The sequence below is a fragment of the Arachis ipaensis genome, chromosome B8 (genome assembly GCF_059453495.1).
Source record: "Arachis ipaensis isolate K30076 ecotype BB chromosome B8, ASM5945349v1, whole genome shotgun sequence".
In the NCBI taxonomy this organism is placed as follows: domain Eukaryota; kingdom Viridiplantae; phylum Streptophyta; class Magnoliopsida; order Fabales; family Fabaceae; genus Arachis; species Arachis ipaensis.
The window spans coordinates 11,392,220-11,414,791 of NC_142443.1; the positions used below are offsets into that span (position 1 = coordinate 11,392,220).

A 22,572-nucleotide genomic window follows, 5' to 3' on the forward strand; every position below is an offset into this window, starting at 1 on the left:
CACCCTACACACCATGTAGTGGATCTGGGGAAAAGGCTATGTACTTGTCAGTTTTGGATGCTAACAGGTAATGTCTTTATCTGTGGCTTATTTATTTTAATACTCTGCCTAGTGAGTCTAATTACTCTGGACCTACTTGTTATTGTTGATGATGGTGTTGCAGGAATCCCATGTGTGCACGCATGTGCTGCTATTGCTAGGGTCAACAAGTGGCCAGAGGATTTCTGCCACAAGCTCCTCACAATGGAGTCCTATAAAGCCACTTATTCCCACCACATAAATCCTTTACCTGGCCAACAATTATGGGAAAGATCTGAGGCCAACAGACCATTGGCACCTTTGGTTAAGAGGAAACCTGGACAGCTCCAAACCAAGAGAAGGAAGGACGCGGATGAGGGGAGTCACTCTAGCAAGAAATCCAAGCCAACCACCACTCTAAAGAGACAGCTACGACCATTCACTTGCAAGTATTGCTTGCAGAAAGGTCATACAAAAAGGGGGTGTCAGAAGAAGAAGGCGTCTGAGGTTGCAGAGGCTGAGAAGAAGAAAGCTGCGGCGGCTGCTGCTAAAGATCCTAAGGCTGCTGCTCAGAATGCAACTGCAACTGCCACTGCGTCAGCTACAACAACTACTTCCAATGCACCTCAAACTGCAAGTGCCTCTGCTACTGCTACAGGCTCTGGAATTGCAACAGCGTCCGCTACTGCTACTGCTACTGCCTCTGCCCCTGCTCCTGCCACTCTTGTGGATGTGGATGTCCAGCAGGCTGAAATTGATTTGTCGCAGCCCTCCTACTCTGAAGCTGAAAACTCCCAAAAGGTATTTGTTTAATAATGTTTCATGTAATGTTTCTATTATTACTTGTCTTATTTTATAGGCTTTATGTCAAATATTTTCTGTATTGCAGCAGCATGAACAAACCATGAACACACCTACAAGACCTGGGAAACTGCCACTTAGAAGAAGGTCACCTCCTCCAGCTGGCTCTGCATCAGTCAATCCAATGGAGGGAGCTAGTGAGGCAACTGCAGCAAGGCTTGCCAACTTCCTGAAGTTTGTACCAACCCCAGGGTTCAAACCGCCAAGAAAGAAGTGAATATCATCCTAGCGTTAGGTTGAGATTATGACAGATTGTAACATTTTGTGAAACAATTATCTTAGTCTCTTTTGTTTGGTCATGGTGATTGATTTATAGACACCTCTGCAACTTTTAAATACTAATTAAGTTGCTAGAATCTACCTAAAACAATGCTCAGAATTTTTTGGCTTGTTATTGTTATCAATGCATTATTGCAAAATTTTATATGAACTATTTTTATTGTGATTCAGTTATGAATTGTGCCTTATGTAAGCTCATCCTACTGTTGCTTATCCATATCAATTATGTTTACAAGAACAAAACCAAATAGTCATTCAACATATCAAAAACAATCTAATGTTAATTACATTGTTCATAAACTGGATTACACTGGTTCTGTGTTTCAGCTCTCACCCTAATCAAACCTTCAACAGTAACATCAACACAAACACAACTAACATAAATACCCCTAAACCAAGCACTTGGACCATCAGCTTACATTTCTCACATCTGCTTCCAGTTTGCCCACCTTCCATGCAATGTTCATCTTCATCCCACCTTGCTCATCTTCTTCATCAGACTTCAGCGGCACCTCATCCTTTACCGCATCTGCCCAGACAAATAACCCACACCAATTCTTTCCACTGGTCTGCAAACATGCATCAACCTTATCAAACAACTACCTCAAGTAACCAACACTATAAATTTCAGCCAAATGTCAGCCAGTAATTGCACTCACGTTATAATTCGGACACCCGAAGAACGGCTTATTAGGATGACTCTCCGTCCCTGACCACCGAAGCATAGGCCTACACCCACAACCACACCACTCGGGAACTCCTGAACGCCGGGCACGCACATTGTTCCCTCTCCAGATTCCAGTCGCAGATGAGCGATTCGACCTACGAGAAGCTTGACTGTCACTCATGGCGGGAGAGGACGAAGAAGAAGAATAAGAGGGAAGAAGAGGGAGAGTTGGACGACGAACCAATTCACATACGAAGAGGGAAGAACAACTTAGGGTTTATAGTTGGTACCAGGGACTAATTCAGTGAATTTCGACATTGCTTGAAGATCCTCCACATCAGCTAGCCGTTTAAGGCTGCCTACGTGGACAATAAGCTGCCAGCTCAGCGCTCCGGCTGCTGAGTCACGCCGGAATTGGGTGGAGGGACCAGGATTTCGCACGGAGCTCAATCTGAAGGGTGCAATTAGAGCATTTCGAAAGTCAGGGGTAACATTGGTGCACGGGCTGAATCTGAGGGACCATTATGGGGTTTCACTCCAACATAGCCATCAAAATTTATGGACACCATAAACGACACCTTGTTGGTATCGTATATTCTACTATTCTTTCAAAGAATAAAACTATATTATAGGTCAAATTTGTGCTTATAAATTTTTTAAAAATTTAAAATGATAAATCTTTTAGTCTCATTTGCATAATCTATAGTTCACACTCTAGTTAAACACATCATACTCTAATATCACTGTAAAAATTTGTTAAAAGTAATAATTCAGTTACGATTTTTTAAATGATAGAGTCTTATTTGAACATTGAATAAAATTGAAGAAACTTGCATATCAATTAACCAAAAATATTAAGACGTCTAAAACGGTTGATTCTCATGATCTACGATTCTATGTAAATGCAGATCACAATATTTGTGTGTCACTGTTAATGTTAAGTCATGCCCTTTTGATTGAACCTCTTTCTTATGGGTGGGAATAAAGAGGATGAAATGGAATATTCACTCTTATTATGCCTTCCTTGATATGATTAAGATAGGAAATAAATAAATAAAATATGAGATCCAGATTTATACCAACTCAATAATGAAAAAAACTATACCATCTTATAAATATAAAATATACCTGTTTATTATATATTGTGCTCAATTATTCAACAAACTAAAATAATGTGATATGTGTATCTTTCATATCTATCTATGGTAGAGCATTAGAGCTAAATGCTAATAATAATTAGGTTAGTTTTAGAAATTATGAAATTATTTGAGACTAGGATAGTGAAAAAAAAAATTTAATTACTCTATTGGTTCAATAGTTTTGCGAAATTTTAATTAGGTCTTTATATTTTTTTAATTAAATTTTTAAACTAAATTTTTTTTAATTAAATCTTTAATTAGCTTAATTATATAAAAAATTGACTAAAAAAAATTAATGCAGAAATTCAAATAAAAAATATAAAAATTTAATTAAAAAAATAAATTAGTGTAAATATCCAATTTAAAAAAAAATATATAAAAATTTAATTAAAAATTTCGCAAAACTATAAATATCAAATCAATAATTAAACAAAAAAAATTGTCTAAAAGCATCTAAATTCAAAATTCGAATCTGCTTCAACTCCCAGTAATCTGGTAGTCCCTTATCCAAAAAGCTTCAACGGCACTCAAGCACCGTTAGATCGACAAGAATCAAACGGCCAGAAACGAATCCGGCACAGATCACCAAACTCCTCACACCCACCGATGCGGGGCACTATTTAATCCACCACGAGAATCGTGCTACTACCATCACATTTTCATAGCCATAACAAATACTCTTCATTTCTCCAATTGAAATTTCAGTTACGATTAGTTTTCCCTTTTTTCTTCTCTCTCTCCAGTTTCTTTTTCATTTTCTTGGTTTATTTTCTTTCTTTCCCTCTCAATTTTCCCTCACTTTATCGCGCTTTCTCTCCGTCCAAACACCTTCCCCTTCTCCGTTTCTCTGCGGCAGATGGAGATGCCAATGGAGGATTCGCGCTCCTGTGAAGTTCTCTCACTGCTCCTCGACGCCTTCATCAGACATGCTCGATCTCCGCAATTACCTAACACTTCTTCTATACGTGCCACGCAACGAATATCTGGTTTTACGACGTCGTTTTGAAAAGGTTCTTCCTCCACTTCGATTTAGCTGTTTTACTCTTCTCGCTTTTTCGGTGTTCGTCTTTTGTTCTTCGCTGTTTAGCTCGAAATTCCAGGAATTAGGATAGTTGACTTGCGGCTTCTTGCCATGCGTTTCGAATTCTTGCTGTTTGTGTTGGTCAATGCTTGTGCGGGAGCTGAATTTTAGTCAAATTTCCTGTCGATTGAAACTGTTGTCAGTATGAAAAATCTTTTCTGTCTTGCTGTTGTGGAAATTGGAATCCCTAGGATTTGGAGCTGAGCTAGCATGAGTTTTCGTGGAATCTTGATCTGGAAGAAGCGTTAGAAGCTTGTGTTTTTTGTAATTTTGGAGCAATTCTCGTTGTATCTGAGTGTTTGTGGTGGTTCTTGAAGTTTGTGGTGTTGAATCTTGGATTTGGTTGCTTTTGGAGGAAATTCGAAATGAGAGGGAAGAATAAAGGACTTTCGAAGGCTACTATTGCTGAGCTGAAAGAACAATTGGCAAAGAAAATACTGAGAAATGTTAGAGCACAAGGGCATCCCTACGTTGAGCTACGTAAGCTTGGAAAGAAGAACAACGTTTTTTTCTGCATTCTGTGTCTTAAGACGTGTTTCACTGATGATGTTCTGTATCAACATTTGAGAGGCAATTTGCATACGCTGAGACTGTCTACTGCTAAGATCACTCTTCTGAAACCAAATCCCTGGCCTTTTAATGATGGTCTTGTTTTCTTTCATAATTCAAGTGAAACAGATAAAGACTTGGAAACAACAGATGCTAGTCGGATAAAGCTGTTGAAGCTTACAGACATTGACAGTGACAAGGATCTCTCTCTTGTGAAGATTGATGAACCCATTCAGTCAGATGTTCAACCAAGTTCAGCTGATGATACACTGGATGATGGTCATACTTTGGTGATTCGGAAGTTGCAATTTGGGGACGAAAATGTTGATATAAAGGTCAGGAATATAGGCTGGGGAAAGATTGCTGCCAGGTTCCTTGAGAAGGATCATCGGGTCAGCGGGGTTAGAAGAATATGGTGTGAATGGTTAGGACAAGAGAAGAATGTTGAACAAGATTATGGCAAGGTTACAAAGCATGATTTTGCTCTTGTTATTTTCTCCTATAATGGTGACTTGGGGCGGATATTTGAAGAAGACAAGTCATCTCTGCCGTCTGCTAGTATGTCAGAGTCAGAAAGTGAGAGAGATGATGGCCGAAAGAGAAAGAAAATATCGTCATTGTCATCTGCTAGTGTGTCAGACTCAGAAAGTGAGGGAGATGGAGGCCGAAAGAGAAAGAAAAGATCACATGATTCGTCTACAGAAACCTCAAAGGATTCCACGACAAGATTGCCTATTGATCAAAATGACAAGCAGCTTCTTGCTCAAATAATTTCGAGCAAGGCTGCAAGAAAAGAATTGAGACGGCGAAAACGGATAGCAGCAGAGAAACTATGTAATGTATGTCATCAAAAAATGTTTCCTGGTAAAGATGTAGCAGCACTTCTGAATTTAGAGACTGGAAAACTAGCATGCAGTACTCGGAATAAGATTGGGGTAAGGACATTTTGTTATCTTGAGTTAGTTATTGGTTTAATACAACTTGAAATAGAATCTTGTGATATTGAATTTGAAATTACATTTCAAAAAATGGTTTTTTTTTTTTTTTTTTTTTTCTTTTTTTAGTATTACATGTGTTACATTTATCAGATTAAAACAATACTGACACGTGACATTTACTTGCAGTTATTTCATGTGTTTCATGCTTCCTGCATTATACACTGGATACTCATGTGTGAATCTATCATAATAAAAAATCGACTAGTACTTCCAACTAGACGAGCAGCAAAGAAGAAGGCTGTAGTTAGCGATAACCAAACTGTGAAAAGAGATGACCCTGAAAAACGAATTAAATGTGTATTCTGCCCAGAGTGCCAGGGTACTGGTATGGCCACCACTGATGTTGATGAGCATAGCCTTGAGCGTACACCCTTTACATTGGATGAGGTTTGATCATTACTTGGATAATCCTTGCTTCGTCTTTCAACTTTTATTAAACATGCTTTAGCCCATTTTTTTAAGGAAAAGAACAAATAAATTGTTTCAGTATCAATATTTCCTTTGGTAAATATTTGATGTGTCTCAAAATAAGATTATTCGAAAATCTTCAGAAATTCAAGTTCCAAATGCTGACAGTTCATGGACGCCTGAATTGGATAAAAAATCCCGAAGTGGTGCAGAATTGCTCAATTGGTCTTGACTTCCCTCCATCGGAGGAGGTATTTCAGGTACCCAAATCTTTTTTATGCATTAGTTTCATATAAATTTGGGCAATGTTGCGTTTTGCATCTTAAGGTAATATATTGCGTTTGCTGTGCTTGTAGGAAAAAGTTGAACCCATAAAATTGCTGCCTTTTTATCGTGCTGAGCTTGAGTGTGGTGACGGTGCTCAGAGTGGGGCATAGGATTTTTGCTTACCCTGGGATTGATTCTCACATAACAATTAGATAATCTTTTACATATTGCCGTCTGTTAATAATTGTAAGAACTATGAGTAATTGTGTAGCTTTTCAGGTTAAGGTAGGTTTGCCAGATTTGGATATATAAACCTCGTAGACTAGAGACCTGATTAAGCATTGGGATTGTACATTGATGACATACGTGTACAATGTAAGTAGTACATAATTCGAAAACTAAATCACAGTGAAGTCAGTGTTGCTACTCTAAATCAAACATATAATAGCTTAGTTGCGTATGAAATACGAATACTGTATCGGAGAGTTGAACAAAAGAGTGAGAACGAGGTCTCATGAGTGGCAAACGAAAGAAATAGCCACTCAGTTGCAACTCAACACAATAAATTAGCATATTTGCACCAAAGCAAAACTAATTTAGAAACTTAAAAGATGGCTCAACCGTCTTAAGTATCTCGGGTAAATTGACTAATAAATTCTCTTATCTATGATTCTACAGTCATTTGTACGCCCAAATACCATCAATTTGCACCTTTGTGTATTGTGGATATACAAGTCAAATTAATATTTTAATAAAAATTTAGTTCAGAAGTGATTTTAGTGTTCTAAATATACTTGTTAAAAAGATAATGTTTTTTTTTGGTTATCTTTTGTGTATTTAATGCATAAATAGTCTTTTGAATAATTTTTAATATTTTTTTCTTTTATAGTTTTTTAATTAATATTTAATCACTTATTAGAAAAATCTTAATAAAAATAATTTAGCTGGCATAATGTATTGACGATATATAGATAATTACAGTAGTATCAGTGTCCAAATTTTTAAAAGTAGTTGCATGATGAAGTCTAATTTTATGTGAATTATTGTATGCATTTTAGGGATTTTATGTAATTTTTTTATACTTTTTGTGCTTAAGTGACTAGATTTGTAACTCTTGATTCTAAATGTGATTAATGAGAAATTTTTATGATTTTTGGCCATAAATTAAATAGGTTTGAATCTTTAATCATCTACTTGGTATTTTGATATGTTTGTTAGTGTTTTAGGTTAATTTAGGTTTAAGGGAGAGTAGAAAATATGGCTAAAAGAGAAAAGAATCACAAAATAAAAAGTTCAGCATTTTTTGTCTCGCCCAAACGAGAAAATTTAGTCTAAACGAAATTTTTCGCTTAAGCGACAGTGCTGTTACGTGCCTGGATGAATGAGCACGTAGACTTGCGATTTGGGCCCCAAAAAGGCCTCAAGCATCAGATTTTTGAAGTATTTCAACGAAGAATATAAGGGAAAACACTAAATAGTCTCATGTTTAGTTTTATGATGTTTTAGTTAAAATTCTAGAGATAGAAGCTCCAACTTCTCTCTAGAATTCTAGGGTTTCTAGTTAATTTTCTCTAGTTCTAGATTTTAGTTTTGTTTACTTGTAGTTTTGAGCTTATAATTTTTTATTTTGCTATTTTAGTTTCTTAGATTTTTTTGTTGCTTTCTCTATTTTGCTATTTTTAGTTTATGAATTATTGTTGAATTCTAATTTTTCTTTAATGCAACTTGATGTTTTATGTTTTATTCATACTTAATTGAGTTGTTATTATTGCTTTCTTGTAATAGTTAGTTGTAGTTTTTATTAATTTTAGTAATTTATGATGTTTTTCTTTTATGCACACCAAGTGTTTGACAAAATGTTTGAATTAGTTATAGAGTCTATTTTTCATTCTTGACTTGGATTGGAAATCTGGGTAATCTTGAGTTACTAATGCCCAAGTTGATTGATAATTTAGAGATTTTAATTAATCTTGTTTCCATTGATGCTAATCTTTTACACTAATTAGATTTACTCTTTGTAATTATCATGTTGTGGTTAGTGACAAGGATGGTGATCCTTAACCCTCAACCCTTATAAAGATCATTTTAGCATTTGAATTTGTTTTCATTTTCTAGTTAATTTTCTTAATTGCTTTTAGTCTAATTTCTCTTGCTGTTTAGATATTGCATTGCTCTTTAATTTCTTGTTATTTCAATTCTTGTCAATTATGAACGAACCCCTTTTTTTCATAGGCAATAATTGAGCATTCAATTGTGATTTCTAGAGAGAACGACTCGGGATTAAACTCCCGGTTATTGATTTGAATTTATGATATCTTTTACTAAACTTTGAAGAGGGTTGAATTCTAGTTTAGAGTTACGACGAATCTTGAACTTTATACTTGTGAATTTTTAAAATGGTGTTTAGCGCCCGTTCATCGTCATAAGAGTTAATACTCACACTGACCCCTGAAATTTGACCTCCAACTCAATTTAGTCCTTTAATTTTCAATTGACCCAAATTATACTTTGAAATTTTAAGACATGACTCAAGTTGGCCCTCCGTCCATTTCCATAGTAGTCCCTGAGATTCACGCAATTACTCATAGTAATCCCTAAGATTTCGAATTCCCTATTGTAGTCCTCCAGATAGAGCTCCGAGCACTCAAACTAGTCCCTGGCCATATTTCAGGTGATGACTCATCACCGGAACGCTGACGTGGCCTAAGATTGCCACGCTGGACTGCTGCAGCTAGCTGAGCTGGCTAAGTTCCAATTTTTACCCAGATTGGTCCCTCGTAGTATAATTAACCCTAAATCCCCAAATTCTCATACACCTCCCCTCTTCGTCTTGTTCACCTCTTCTTCTTCCTCTTCCATACACTTGTTCCTGTTCATGCACTCTCATCCGGGGCTGCTACTGATGTCGATGATTGGTGGAGGTAGCACTGGAGGTGGAAGCTCTGTTCGTTCCCCATCTAGCTGGAATTGGAGTAGAACGCAAACGAAGAGCAGAAGATCGGCGCCGCCAGAATGGTGCGGCTGTGGCTGTAGGCCAGTTCTCAGATGGTCTGGCACAGATTCGAATCCGAACAAACCGTTCTATGGCTGCCCCAATTATAATGTAGGTTAGAGTAATCACTTTTGTTGCTGTTATTCTCCTCCCCTGACTGTTCTTGTGTTGTTATGCCTCCCCTGACTATTCTTGTGCTGTTCCTCTCCAAACTTTGATCCTTTATTGGTTGCAGACAAGTGGGAAGAGATGGTGCGGGCTTTTTGTGTGGGCAGATTCTGTGAATGAGGAACATGTTGAAAAGTCAGAATCATGTGGTGATGAAGTGAAGATCAACGTTGATTGGAGGCTTCGAAGGTTGGAGGAGGATGTCCAGATGCAAAAAGTGATGACCCAGTTGTTAGTGTTAGGTGTGTGTGTATTGACAGTGTTGTTGGTGATCCTGTATTGTAAATGATGAATGAATTGGTGGTTTTGGGTTCCTTGTTATCAACATTTGTAAAAATCTGCTTCTTGATGGAATGAAAAGTGTTATTAACTATGAAATTGTTGTTAATTTAAATTCCATTGTGTATGAAAAAAAATAAAGAAACTGCTTCTTGAATGGTAAAGCACATAGCATAGCATATTAACATAAATTCCATTGTCTATCAAGAAACAATAAAAGTTGACTGTAAAAGGCAGCCTAGAAACCATGTTGCTGCTATCAGTAGTTTCATCAAAAGCAAGGCCAAGGCATACCAAAAAGGCCTTTGCATCACAGTTTACCATCTAGTCATTATACGATGGAAAATACTAATAACAAAACACAAAACAGAAACTCCTAAGTACATATATCTAGTATTCAATTCTTCTTTCTTGGAGGCCTAAATCCTGGCGTTGGGATGAACTGCATCAAGTTGGCAAACTTTGAAGATGTTGCTGAAGATGCACCCTGCAAGGGATTCACTGTTGGTGCGGTTGGCTGATTAGAGGATCGTCTTCGTGGTGACAGCTTGGAAGGTCTTTTCGGTGCAGGATCCTATAGGAGAAATAAGTGGCATTAACTACTATTTATGCATGGAAATAACAACATACTCAAATGTAAAATTTTAGTTACCTTTTCAGAATCCTCTTGCTCAGAAGCAGAAGGCTGAGTTAATTCGATCTCCTGGGGATTGCTTCCCAAATCTGCTTGGCCAGACACGTCTTGGGGCTGATGAACCGGCTTCTCAGGCACAGTATGAACTTCATCATTTTTCTTCTTCTCAGCTGCCTTGGCGGCAGCGGCAGCGGCTGCTGCTGCAGCAGCAGCAGTAGCAGCATCAGCATCTTTTTTCTTTTTGCAGCCTCTCTTTGTATGCCCCTTATCACCACAGTAACTGCATGTAAATGCACCCAGCTGTCTCTTTAGGTGTACACCATCTGCAGTGTTGCCTGAGAGTTTTGGGTCAACTTTAGGCTTCTTAGTTCCAGAAGCACTCTTCTCGTCCGCATCCATCCTCCGCTTCATCTTTAGTTTTCCAGGTTTTGTCTTGATTTTAGCAGCAGACCGTGTGCATGGTCTCCTGGAAATACTTGGTCTCTTGGACAGTTTCTGCTTCTTGCTCCTATCTGATTTGGTGTTCTGACTGGATTTCGTGGGCTGGCTGATTTTGGTGGGCTTGGTGAGCTGGATGGGCTTCGTGAGCTTGGTGGGCTTGGTGGGCTTGGTGGACTTGGTAACTTTTGGGGAGTTGTTCTTCTTCACAGGTTTGGTTGTCTTGGAAGGATTGGCAGTTTTGGAGTGTGATGGTTGTGATTGCCGTGGAGATGTTCTGTTTTTTTTTTTACTGGATTTGCAAGAAGTGTTGGGTACAACCTTAGGGATAGGAGGAGCAACTATGATTGCATGAGTCTCTGTAACTGGGGGACTCACATCAGTATCTGTACCTGCATTACATCCCTCTCCACCATGATCATCCAAGTACACAACTGTGTTATCTCCCTCTAACACCTCCGGCACTGACACTGTATGCTCGAAATATATATCAATCAATCCCTCATTTGTTCTAGCACAATTCACCATGTCTCTTATGTCTTTGTCACTGTTTACATTTCTCAACCCCTTCTCCAAACATTTTCCAGGAACATGCCACCAGCACTGTTTAATGTCATTGTACCCAAGCTCCCTATGGTAGTTCCTTATGTAGAACACATCTAGAGTATCAGTGTCTAGATCACCTAAACAGGCCTTATTGTCCGGAGAATATATCATAATTCCTTCTGCATTTTTTTTGAAGTCACCCCCATGATGAAACATGATGTCCAACTTCTCCTCCATCTGCAAGAAATTTAAAATTTTTACAATACATAGGGAGAATTTGAAAGCCTATTCATGCATTAAAAAGGAAAAATAATCACCACAAGAAAACTTTTTTTTCCAAACCTCCATACTAATCCCTGTTTCTTCCCTGTTTCATTGGTATTACAGCAACCCCACAAACCCCAACCAACATTCAAACCCTAGACACTACAATGACACCAAAACTCCAGAACCTCAACAACACTGACCAATGCTATCATCAAACAACACTGTATTCAAAATGCAAACTTAAAAAAAAAAGGTTACCTTGAGTCTGATCACAACGTCAGAACCTCGTCTTTGTGGTGAACGAAGGGAAGGGAAGAGCAACAACAACTTCTGATCAGATGACTTCTTCTCTTAAATTTTTGTTAACCCAGCACATACAACCCTACGGCTACGCCATTGTTGGGGAGATGAAGAAGAACTCAGAAGGTGGAAGAAGAAGAGACGAAGTGTTTGTGTTGGTGGAGAAAACTGTTTTTCATATTAAGTAACAACTATACGGCGTCGTTTTTGGCTTTCAAGGGCGCCAAACCCAAAACGACGTCGTTTTGGACATGTCCCACGTGGCAATCTTAGGCCACGTCAGCGTTCCGGTGATGAGTCATCACCTGAAATATGGCCAGGGACTAGTTTGAGTGCTCGGAGCTCTATCTGGAGGACTACAATAGGGAATTCGAAATCTTAGGGATTACTATGAGTAATTGCGTGAATCTCAGGGACTACTATGGGTATTTACTCGTCGTTTTGCTGTTCACACATAAACGACGTTATTTTAGTTCCTTTGTTACACAAACTGACCCCTTTCTTCTTTCTCTTCCTAATTTGAACAGTAAACCCCCAACTCTCTCTATTTCACCTCAGTTCATCGTTACTGCGCCTCTCGCCAGATCTACCACATCGTGTACTCACGAATCGTGTCTCGCCTTTCTCCTCCATCTCGCTTCCTGCTTACTCTCTCACACAGGCACACTCATAAATCTGTCGCCACCCACCGCACAGTTGCTTCCATGTCACCGTCTCTTTTACGTCTTGTCCCGACTCCTGTGCATCTCCGGCACTACGTCTGTTGTCTCCGTCCGTGGCTCGCCTTTGCTACGTTGTCGCGTCTACTTGTTCATGTGCCACTGTGTGTCTCTCATCGTCATCATCGTGTCCTTATCCGATGGGGCTTTTATCGCTGCTTGTGTCGCTTCTGCCTCTTCCTCATCAGTCTTTGCATCATCGTGCTTGGTCTCCCTATTCTCCCTCCGCATTTTGTCTTCACATTATCAGGTAAGCTTTTTAATTTTTTTTAGTTTCAGTTATTATATTATAATACGTTAATTTGTTGCTATTTTTATATAATTATGGTGAATTGAGCCGTTGCTTTTATATTATTACGATGAATTGAGCCTTATTCTTTTTTCTGATTTTTTAATTTTATTCTCAGACAACAAATAAAATCATTAAAGAGGAGAAAGAAGAAGGGTCAATTGAAATATTTTTAAACGTTAGAGACAAAATTAAATCAAAATAAACATTAGAGATATTTTTAAAAAAGTTCAAAAATATTAAAAATAAAAAATGTACTTTACCCAAAAATTAAAAATGACATATTTTTAGAATTTAATGTTCACATTTTGTCTATAAAGCATGGACACTTCGTTGAGTTGTCGTGTCCGCGTGTTGGACACATTTCAGATATGACACTCATCGACGCTCGTTCGATACGCGTGTTTGCCGTGTCCAACCGTGTCTTACTAAAAAATAAAAATTTTTTCTCTGGACACACTTGGATACACTTAAATGCCATCAGTGTGTCCAGCCTTATTCTTAATATGTATTCTTAAAATGAGTTTAGAAATAATATATATTATTATATATTAAAATAAAAATGTTTTAGATACTTTTATATAGTTAAAAGACATTAAAAGTGGTTAAAAAATTATTTTATATTTTAATATTAATGAAATATCAAAAATTTTATTATAATTTATCTAAAAAATACTTTATATTTTATATATATGTTGTGTCTCCATGTTTTATAAAATTTTAAAATTCATGTATCCACATATCTCATATCGTATCGTGTCTCGTATCTGTCTGTACATCATAATATTTTGTTGATGTAAAATAATTTAGGATTTTACATAAATATAATTGTCACATCAATAAAAATAATTTAATTAGTTTTTAAATATACTGTTTAAAAAATAATTTAAAATCACGAATCATCGGTCAGTGTTTGTTGGGCATTCGTATACTCGCCCTAGTTGTGAGGAAGGAGAGAAACGCAGACTTGAGAGTTGAGAGTGAAAGTGACGATGTTGTTTCGATCAAGTTTCAAACTTTTCAATAGCTCACGTGTTTCTGCCTATCAATTATACTCAACAGAATCACTTCTTTCTTCTTCTTCTTCTTTCTCAGAACTCCATCATCAAATAATTGGGGATAATGGGGACCCCACAATCCCACTGACTCCCGTTCTCAACCAATGGCTTCAACATGGCGGATCCCTCACTCACAAGCAAATCCAACATCTCATCTCAACCCTCTCTTATTCACGTCGCTACACGCACGCCCTTCAGGTTTTACACTTCAAGTTCCAATCTTTACCTTTCTTTTAGGATATAGTAAAGCTTATTCAATGGTACCCCTTTAATCTTACACACTGAATGCAGCTTGTTTCTGATTCGGATTCATGTTCGTTTTTGGTGGCTGACAATATAAATTATAGTCGGATCATTGTTTTGTTTCATTTATTTAGGCAAAGTTTGTGCAAGTTGAAAATTATGTTCTGTTCTATGTTACTTTGGTGCTAGTTTGTTTAGTTAGTTTATGTATACGATAAGATACTATGGTGGCGTTTGTTTCATTAATCTTATCACTTCTAAAGGGATATGGATAAGGATAAGTTTTAGTTATAGTTGTTACTTGTTATTGATATTTTTGTATTGCCTAATCATTGATTAGATTATAATTTCAACCGGGTAAGTCAATTGAATCGTGATAATTGATAGGGAGGTTTACGAGTTAGTTCAATTTTTAAAACGATGTTTATAGTATTGTTGTGCTTGACTAATGGCACCTAATATCGGGAGTTGATGAAACATTGCTTTTGTTAGATATCAGAATGGATGAGTGAGTCAAGTAAATATAACTTGACCCCAGGAGACGTTGCTAAACATCTCAACTTGATATCGAAAGTTCGTGGCCTTGAACAAACCGAGAGCTTCTACAGAGGCATTCCTGATGCCCTAATTGGATTCAAGGTAAATGCTGCCCTCTTGAAATGCTATGCAGAGCATAAATCTTTGGAGAAAGCAGAGGCTATCATGAAGAAAATTAAGAAGGTTTGTCCTGTGAACTCCCCCACGTGTTACAATATGATGTTGAAACTCTATGCGCAGTTAGGAAAATATGACAAATTGGATAGTCTAATGCGAGAAATGATGGAAAAGGACATATGCAACGGTGCTACATATACTATTCGGTTGAATGCGTATGTGGCTGCTGCAGACATAGAAGGGATGGAGAAGTTACTAATGAGGATGGAAGCTGATCCTCTTGCAACTGTTGATTGGTATACTTACACTACTGCAGCAAATGGATATCTGAAAGGTGGCAATGTCGAGAAGGCCTTGTCAGCACTGAAGAAATCAGAGCGATTAGCTGTAGGCAGGAGCAAGAGGCTTGCCTATGAATCTATTCAAACTATATATGCTACTATTGGTAATAAGGATGAGGTTTATCGAATTTGGGATAAGTGCAAAGCCTTGAATGGATTTCAGAACAAAGATTACCTCTGTATGTTAAGCTCTTTGGTGAAGCTAGCTGACATTGATGGAGCAGAGAAGATCTTGGAAGAATGGGAATCCAATTATAAAGTTTTCGACACCAGAATTCCACATCTTATGATCCGTGCTTATTGTAAATTGGGTATGTTGGATAAGGTTGAGGCTTATATCAAGAGGCTTTTGGATAGTGGCAGGCAATTGCATGCGTCTACATGGGATAATTTGGCAGATCACTATTGCACAGATAATGATATGGAGAAAGCAGTTCAAGCAATGAAGAATGTGCTCTCGGCAAAAAGACCAAGATGGAGGCCTAATCCCTTAGTTTTGGCTGCATCTTTAGAGTACCTGAAGGAAAAAGGAGATTTGGACTCAGTGCTTCAGATTCTCAAGTTCTATAGTGATGGTGGTTATCTCTCTGTTGCAACCTATGATAAACTAGTAAGTTATGTTCATGGTGAAATCCCTGATGCAAAAGCCATTGATCTGATTAGAGTGGAAAATCAATTAGATGAAGACACTGAACATCTTGATGAGGATACAAATGATGTTTGAAGGTAAAGTTTAGTCGCAGAACTAAATTACATGTCTCAAAATGTGGCCAAGAAAGAGTAGATTATGTAGTCATAGCTGACAGATTAGTGATTACTTTTTGTCCACCTTTGTTTAATGTAGTAGAGACTGAAGTTGAATCTTTCATCATGATTTGCCATTAAATCAGCGATCTATTTTTTTCACTTCAACTTTTAAACAATGTTTAGGAAATGCATTTTTTTATTTCACCCTCCATGATTTTAAGCGTCTATAGATATTTTTATAATTATTATTTGTTTTTATCGTAGATTATGTTAAGTATAAAGTAAGTTAATTTAAATGTACTACAACTAATTAACTGGATTACTATATCACTCTTCAATTGTGCAATTAAGAAAAAATTCTTTCTGCTATTGCTGGTTTTGGACATCATCCCATGGGTGGTTTGATGCATTACAGTTGCTACCACCAGGGTTTTCAGGTAATGGAGTGTCTCTCAAGTTACAAAACCATAGATATAGAAACTTGTTTCGTTATGAAGAAAAAAATAGAGACACAGTTTTTCTGTTGAAAAAAAAAAGGAAAGAATATGTTTGTTTCTTTGTCTCTATCTCTTCGTCTCTGTTAGATACAAAATTCAAACGTAATCTTGGTCGATTCTTAACTCATCATCATCACTACATCAAACCAAAGCATTCAACTCGGAAGAAGCTACTGCAAATATTCCGGTAAATCCTCTTATCCATGGTACTGCCGTCAATTGCAAGTCCGAATACCCCAATTGACACGTGTGGATATACAACTCAAATTAATAGTTTAGTAAAAATTTAGGTAAGAGTGTTTTTAGTGTTCTAAAGATACTCGGTAAGAAGATGATGAAATTTTTTCTTTTATAATAATTTTAATTAATATTTAGATGACTTTTTAGCAAAAATCTTAATAAAAAACATTTAGCTGGCATAATGTATTGACAAAATGTAGATAGTTATAGTAATATGACTGTTCTACAAACTAACAGTAGTAGTCATATTCTCGTTATACGGCAGTAATTAACAATAATACTATATATTTAAGTTTTTTGCTAACCAAGTGTAACTAAATTAGTCTAAATCCAACAAAAATCATTTTCATTATACGTGTACACGTGTACTTCACTAATGTAAACATATTTTTCTTCGTCTTGGCGTTCATTCTTTTTCTTTGTATTCTTCTTTTTTTTTTGGCATTCCTCCTCCTTCTTCGTTGCGGTCTTTCTTCTTCTTTGCATGTTTTTTCTTTATCATTGTTCTTTTATTGTTGTTGCTGCGTTCTTTCTTTTCTTCATTTTCTTTCTAGTAATTTTGCTGCATTGATTTTTCTTTTTTTTTTATTCTTTTTAAAAGAGTGAAACAAAAAGAATTATAAGATAATGAAATAAGAAGAAGATGATGAAAAAAAGGCAATAGAATATGAGGAGGAGGAAAAGAAAGAGTTTTGAATTATGCATAACTTATCAGAATAAAAATACACTAAAATATACCTAAATTTCTTAGTTTTTATACTGAAACTTTGCTACAAAAGCACAAAAATATCTTCTTTAATGCTGTATTTCTTTTCTTCTTCTTTTTTCCTTATTTCTTTCTTTCTTTTAGTTGAATGAATGTAGGTTCATCGTCTTCTTAATAATTTTGCAGCATTATGTGTTTCTTCTTCTTTATTTAATTTTTTTGTTTTTAATTTTTTATTCTTGTTAAGAGAGTAAAACAAGAAGAAATTTGAGAAGGTAAAATAAGAAGGAAAAGATGAATAAAAATAAAAAGAAGATAATGATGAAAATGAAGAAGAAGAAGCAGGATGAGGAGGAAGAAGAGGAAGAAGAAGAATTTTAAATTATGCAAAACTTATTAGAATAAAAATACACCAAAATTTATTAACAAGTACACATAAATTTGTTAGTTTTTATATCGAAACTTTACTACAAAAGTACAAAAATATCTTTTTTAATGCTATATTTTTTTTCCTTATTTCTTTCTTTCTTTTAGTTGAATGAACGTAGATTTATCCTCTTCCTAGTAATTTTGCACCATTATCTATTTTTTCTTCTTCTTTGTTTATGTTTTTTGTCTTTATTCTTATTAAGAGAGTAAAACAAGAAGAAACTTGAGAAGATAAAACAAAAAGAAAAAGATGAATAAGAAAAAAAGAGGAGGAAAAGGAGGAAGATGAAGAATTTTAAATTATCAAAAATTTATCAAAATAAAAATACACTGAAATTTCTAAATAAATACACATAAATTTCTTAGTTTTTACACCGAAACTTTGCTAAAAAAAACAAAAGTGTCTTCTTTAATGCTGCATTTTTTCTTTTTTTTTTTTTATTTCTTTCTTTCTTTTAGTTGAATGAATGTAGGTTCATTATTTTTATTCTTTGTAAGAGTGTAAAACAAGAAGAAAAAGATGAATAAGAAAAAAAAGAAGATGATGATGAAAAAGAAGAAGAAGCTAAGAAGAAGCAGTTGCAAGACTTAGAGTAATTTATCATAGCCTAACGCAAATAGTTATGGAATGATTTACACTTTCGTACTGCGACATTTCATTAGCAAGTTAATGTGCGAGAATAATTGGATAATTGTGTGCTTTTTGGTCGGGTTGTAGATAATATTCTTTCTTACTTTGAAGAAGGAAGGGTTTGACCCCTCATCGTTGTGCTGAATTTTGAATTATGCAGAACTTATCAGAATAAAAATACATCGAAATTTCTTAACAAATACACATAAGTTTCTTAGTTTTTATACCGAAATTACTTAATGATTACGACACGCAAACTCATTTCGAAAATAAGCACACAAACATGACTGAATTATGAACAAAAATAAAACACATCCAAATTAATTTTGGATTGGACAACGTTGTTAATATGACAAAAATTCAACGATAACGGTAATAATAACGACGATAACAATAAAGAAGATGACGATAACGACGATAATGACGACGATATAATTATAACGATGATGATGATGATGGAGAAGGAAGAGGAGGAAAACAAATGAAAAGAAAAAATTGAATGAAAAAAGGGAAAAAGAGGAGAAGGTAACGATGATAGTGGTGACGACAATAATGAAAGAAAAAAGAGAAAAACTAAGGAGAAGAAAAAACAGCATCTGAGATGTTAGTAAAAAAAAAAAGAAGAGAAAGAAAGAGAAAGAGGAGAAAAAAACAGAAAAGAAGAAGGCGCGTGATTTCAAAAGTTGTTATAATAATTTAGTTAGACTTAATTAAATATTTTATTTAAATGTAAAACTTTATTCTTATATTATTGCGCATTTATACGTATCAAAACCTAATTATATACCTAATCAATCCTAGATAATAAAAGAGTCATCTTCGGATCTGATTATTTATTCAAAAGATAAAATGACTGATACAATTTGAAAACTTCTATTCGGTTCTCAACCGTAGTGTCTAAATAGTTTTTGACACTTCACTAATTATCATTTGCAGAAGCTACTTATACCAATTACTTAATAGTTAAGGACCATTTAGAATAATTACTTGAATGATTGGGAAACGATTAAAAAATTTTGAACTGCGAACGGTCACTTTGTTCTTTAGACAAATAATCAAAAACCAAAAAAGATATTTTTTCATAAGAAAATGACATATTTTTAAAATTTAATTTTCATATAATATTGATGTTAAAGAGTTTAGGTTTTACACAAATATAATGGTCACATAAATAAAAATAATTAATTTTAAAAAACGTAATTTAAAAGCCAATTTAAATAGACGAATCATCGCTTAATGTATATCTATTATATATTAGAGTTTTGTTAACTTGTATCCTAAGCATACCATAAAAAAAATGTTTTATAACAGTTATTATTAAAAATATTTTTTTTACATTTTCAATGCATTAAATACATCAAAAACATTAAAAATTTTCTATTATTATATTTTAAAAATATATCCTTAAGGAATATATTAGTTAAATTTTATATCTATTATATTATTAATTTTACAACTAAAATTTATTACATGGCAATATGACACTCTTTCGTTATAATTAAATTGAAGTCTATTGAATCTTTTTCTTCAAAATCAAAGAGATCTCTTATTCTTCTTCTTTTTTTTATGTCTCTTCTTTCTCTACATACTTTATTTTTTGAGTAAAGTATCATTTTTGTCCCCAACGTTTGGGGTAAATCCTATTTGTGTCCCTAACATTTAAATCGTCCTATTTGTATCCCTAACGTTTGTAAAAGTGATTCAATGTTATCCTATTGTCAATTACACATCATGATTGCTTTAGTTTGAGTTTAAAAAATCTCTTCTTAAAGTTAGAATACAAATATTTGGGATAAAATCGATGATCTACTCCGAAAAATAGCTCATCAAATGTTGAAAATAATCCCTACAACATTTACATAATTCACTTTTCTAGGGACATAATTGAATCTAAACACAAATAGTGGATATAATATTAAAATAAAACACATCCAAGTGAGACCTAATTGAGAATGAATACATCTCAGTGAGAATAATTGAAAAATATAATATGATTTGTTAATATAATTGATAGTAAGATAATATTGAATTACTTTTATAAACGTTAAGGATACAAATAAAATTTACCCCAAACGTTGGGACGAAAACGATACTTTACTCTTATTTTTTTATATATATATTATTACTAACTACTAATTAAACAATCGAGATGTATCATATAATATTTTTTTATCATAACTAAAATTAAAATATATTATATATTATTAATTTGACAATAAAAATATGTCATATTACACTCTATCTCACTATAATTAATTAAAATGAATAATTCTATAATAAAGAGGTTTTTGCGTAAAGCGAATGAAAAGGAGTGCATGATTTAATTCAAAAATGAATGAAAAAATAATATAACACATTTTTTTAGATAGATATATAAACCATCTATCCAAAAAAAAATCATCTCTTTACCATAGCATGTACCTTAAAATGATATATATATTTTTTTAAGACTAAAAGTTCTCTCCTCCTCATTTATTTATTCTATCTCTTCTGACTTTTTAAATTATATATTTTAACACGAGAGTAATTGAAATAAAATTTTTTTCTCTAAAATTAAAAGTGTGTTTAGTTTATGTTTTTATTTTTTTATTTTTATTTTAAATATTTTTTATTTTCAGAATTTTATAAAAAAAAAAGAAAATAAAAGGTGAAAACAGAATTTTATTGTCTTCATTATTTTCTTTTCTTTCATAAAATTCAAAAAATAAAAAAATACTGAAAATGAAAATAAAAATAAAAAATAAAAATGCAATTTAAATGCACTTTAATAAGCACTCTCCATTTACGTTTTTCTGTCTCTCTTTAATCCGTTTTATCTTTTTTATATGTTATTACTAATTCATTGTATATATTATATAGAATAAAATCTAAAATAGCCTCTGACAATTACCTCGAAAAATAATGAGGTCTTTGACAAAAAAAAATTCAATTCGGTTTCTGACAATTAATTCGAAAGGACAACGAGACTCTTATGCCAAAAAAAGTTAAATGTTATTTTTTTTGGTATAGGGACTAATCAGTCCCAAAAAAAATATCAGAGGCCAGATTGAATGTTTTTTTTTCTTGGAGGCCTCGTTGTCCTTTCGAGATAATTTTCAGGTGCCGAGTGGGATATTCACTCTATTATATATTATTACTAATCCATGATACTCTCAAAATTTTAATTGAATTAAATTTTTTCTTTTAAAATAAAAGAGTCTCTCCTTTTTTCTCTTTTCTTTTCTGTTTTATCTCTACTCACTCTATCTCTTTTATATTATCACTAATGAGAAATTTAGGTAATCAGTATTTTTATTAAAATTTGGCCAATACTTAATCAGCAAAAGAAAAATGAGTAATCTCATACCATTAGATAAAATTTCATATCATTAAAAATACTAATAATAACTAATTGATGGCTAAAAATTACAAAATTTACTAATCTTTAACACTCTTTATCACTAATTACTAATTTAATAACTGAAATATGTCACTTGATATTTTTTATTGTAAGTGAAACTAAAATCTATTAATATTATCAAATTGATAATAAAAATATGTCACATAACATTTTTTTTAATTTTTTTATTACAATTGAAATATATTTTTTTTAAAATTAAAAAAAAAATTTCCTTTTCTCTACTCAGTATTCACTTTATCTCTCTTAACTTTTTTACTTAGAATATAATTTTTAAAATTTATTACCAAAATGTCACTCTTTTTAAATTATTTATTCAGATCTCACTGTCGTACATATTTTTTTCAAAAGCGTTTATCAGAGAAGTGTTATTAACAAAAAAAATGCTAACTTATAATATATATTGTTCACTATACAGGAGGTGTCAAAGCAGAATACGAATCTTATGTTCCTTTCTTTCTCTTATTTTATAAAATCTTTTATATTTGTTATTATTAATTTTCAAAGTTATAAAAAAGATAAATATTGAGATCTAATTTATTTTAAAAAATTTATAATTTTATAATATTATTATAGATAAATATACTATTTAAATTCTTTTTTTTTTTTTTGATAAAACAAGAATTATTTTTTATTGACAAACTCTTATAATTTCGTAATATTATTTTTTAATTATTTTTTAATATTATTTTTTATTTTTTTGGGCCTGTTCACGTTCTCTCATTCGTAA

At 33.8% G+C, this 22,572-nt stretch overlaps 4 protein-coding genes across 7 annotated transcripts; 3 read left to right on the forward strand and 1 right to left on the reverse strand.

The window, feature by feature from the left end:
* Nucleotides 1-243: 243 nt before the first annotated feature.
* Nucleotides 244-1,096, forward strand: LOC148547212 (uncharacterized). The gene is made up of 2 exons (XM_088496273.1): nt 244-819; nt 908-1,096. The coding sequence occupies exons 1-2, from the start codon at nt 244-246 to the stop codon at nt 1,094-1,096; spliced, it is 765 nt and encodes a 254-aa protein (XP_088352399.1).
* Nucleotides 1,097-3,611: 2,515 nt separating this feature from the next.
* LOC107613550 (acyl-UDP-N-acetylglucosamine O-acyltransferase) lies at nt 3,612-6,700 on the forward strand. Of its 3 annotated transcripts, XM_021108831.2 has the most exons (5): nt 3,612-3,974; nt 4,237-5,529; nt 5,719-5,979; nt 6,144-6,260; nt 6,357-6,700. In XM_021108831.2, the coding sequence occupies exons 2-5, from the start codon at nt 4,411-4,413 to the stop codon at nt 6,435-6,437; spliced, it is 1,578 nt and encodes a 525-aa protein (XP_020964490.1). In that variant the 5' UTR covers nt 3,612-3,974; nt 4,237-4,410; the 3' UTR covers nt 6,438-6,700. The 3 variants fall into 3 exon arrangements, 2 of the variants coding, with proteins under 2 accessions (XP_020964490.1, XP_016171090.1); XR_002351874.2 differs by having other exon boundaries at nt 3,612-5,529; nt 6,169-6,260; XM_016315604.3 differs by having other exon boundaries at nt 3,612-5,529.
* A 3,313-nt stretch (nt 6,701-10,013) lies between these two features.
* LOC107648024 (uncharacterized) lies at nt 10,014-10,777 on the reverse strand. The gene is made up of 2 exons (XM_016352051.3): nt 10,359-10,777; nt 10,014-10,280 (listed from the first exon to the last, which is right to left on the reverse strand). The coding sequence occupies exons 1-2, from the start codon at nt 10,749-10,751 to the stop codon at nt 10,104-10,106; spliced, it is 570 nt and encodes a 189-aa protein (XP_016207537.2). The 5' UTR covers nt 10,752-10,777; the 3' UTR covers nt 10,014-10,103.
* A 3,016-nt stretch (nt 10,778-13,793) lies between these two features.
* On the forward strand, nt 13,794-16,167 carry LOC107613972 (pentatricopeptide repeat-containing protein At2g20710, mitochondrial). Of its 2 annotated transcripts, none has more exons than XM_016316181.3 (2): nt 13,794-14,155; nt 14,693-16,167. In XM_016316181.3, exons 1-2 carry the CDS (start codon nt 13,892-13,894, stop codon nt 15,917-15,919), a joined length of 1,491 nt encoding a protein of 496 aa, XP_016171667.2. In that variant the 5' UTR covers nt 13,794-13,891; the 3' UTR covers nt 15,920-16,167. The 2 variants fall into 2 exon arrangements, with proteins under 2 accessions (XP_016171667.2, XP_088351338.1); XM_088495212.1 differs by having other exon boundaries at nt 13,818-14,155; nt 14,700-16,167.
* The last annotated feature ends 6,405 nt before the right edge of the window (nt 16,168-22,572 follow it).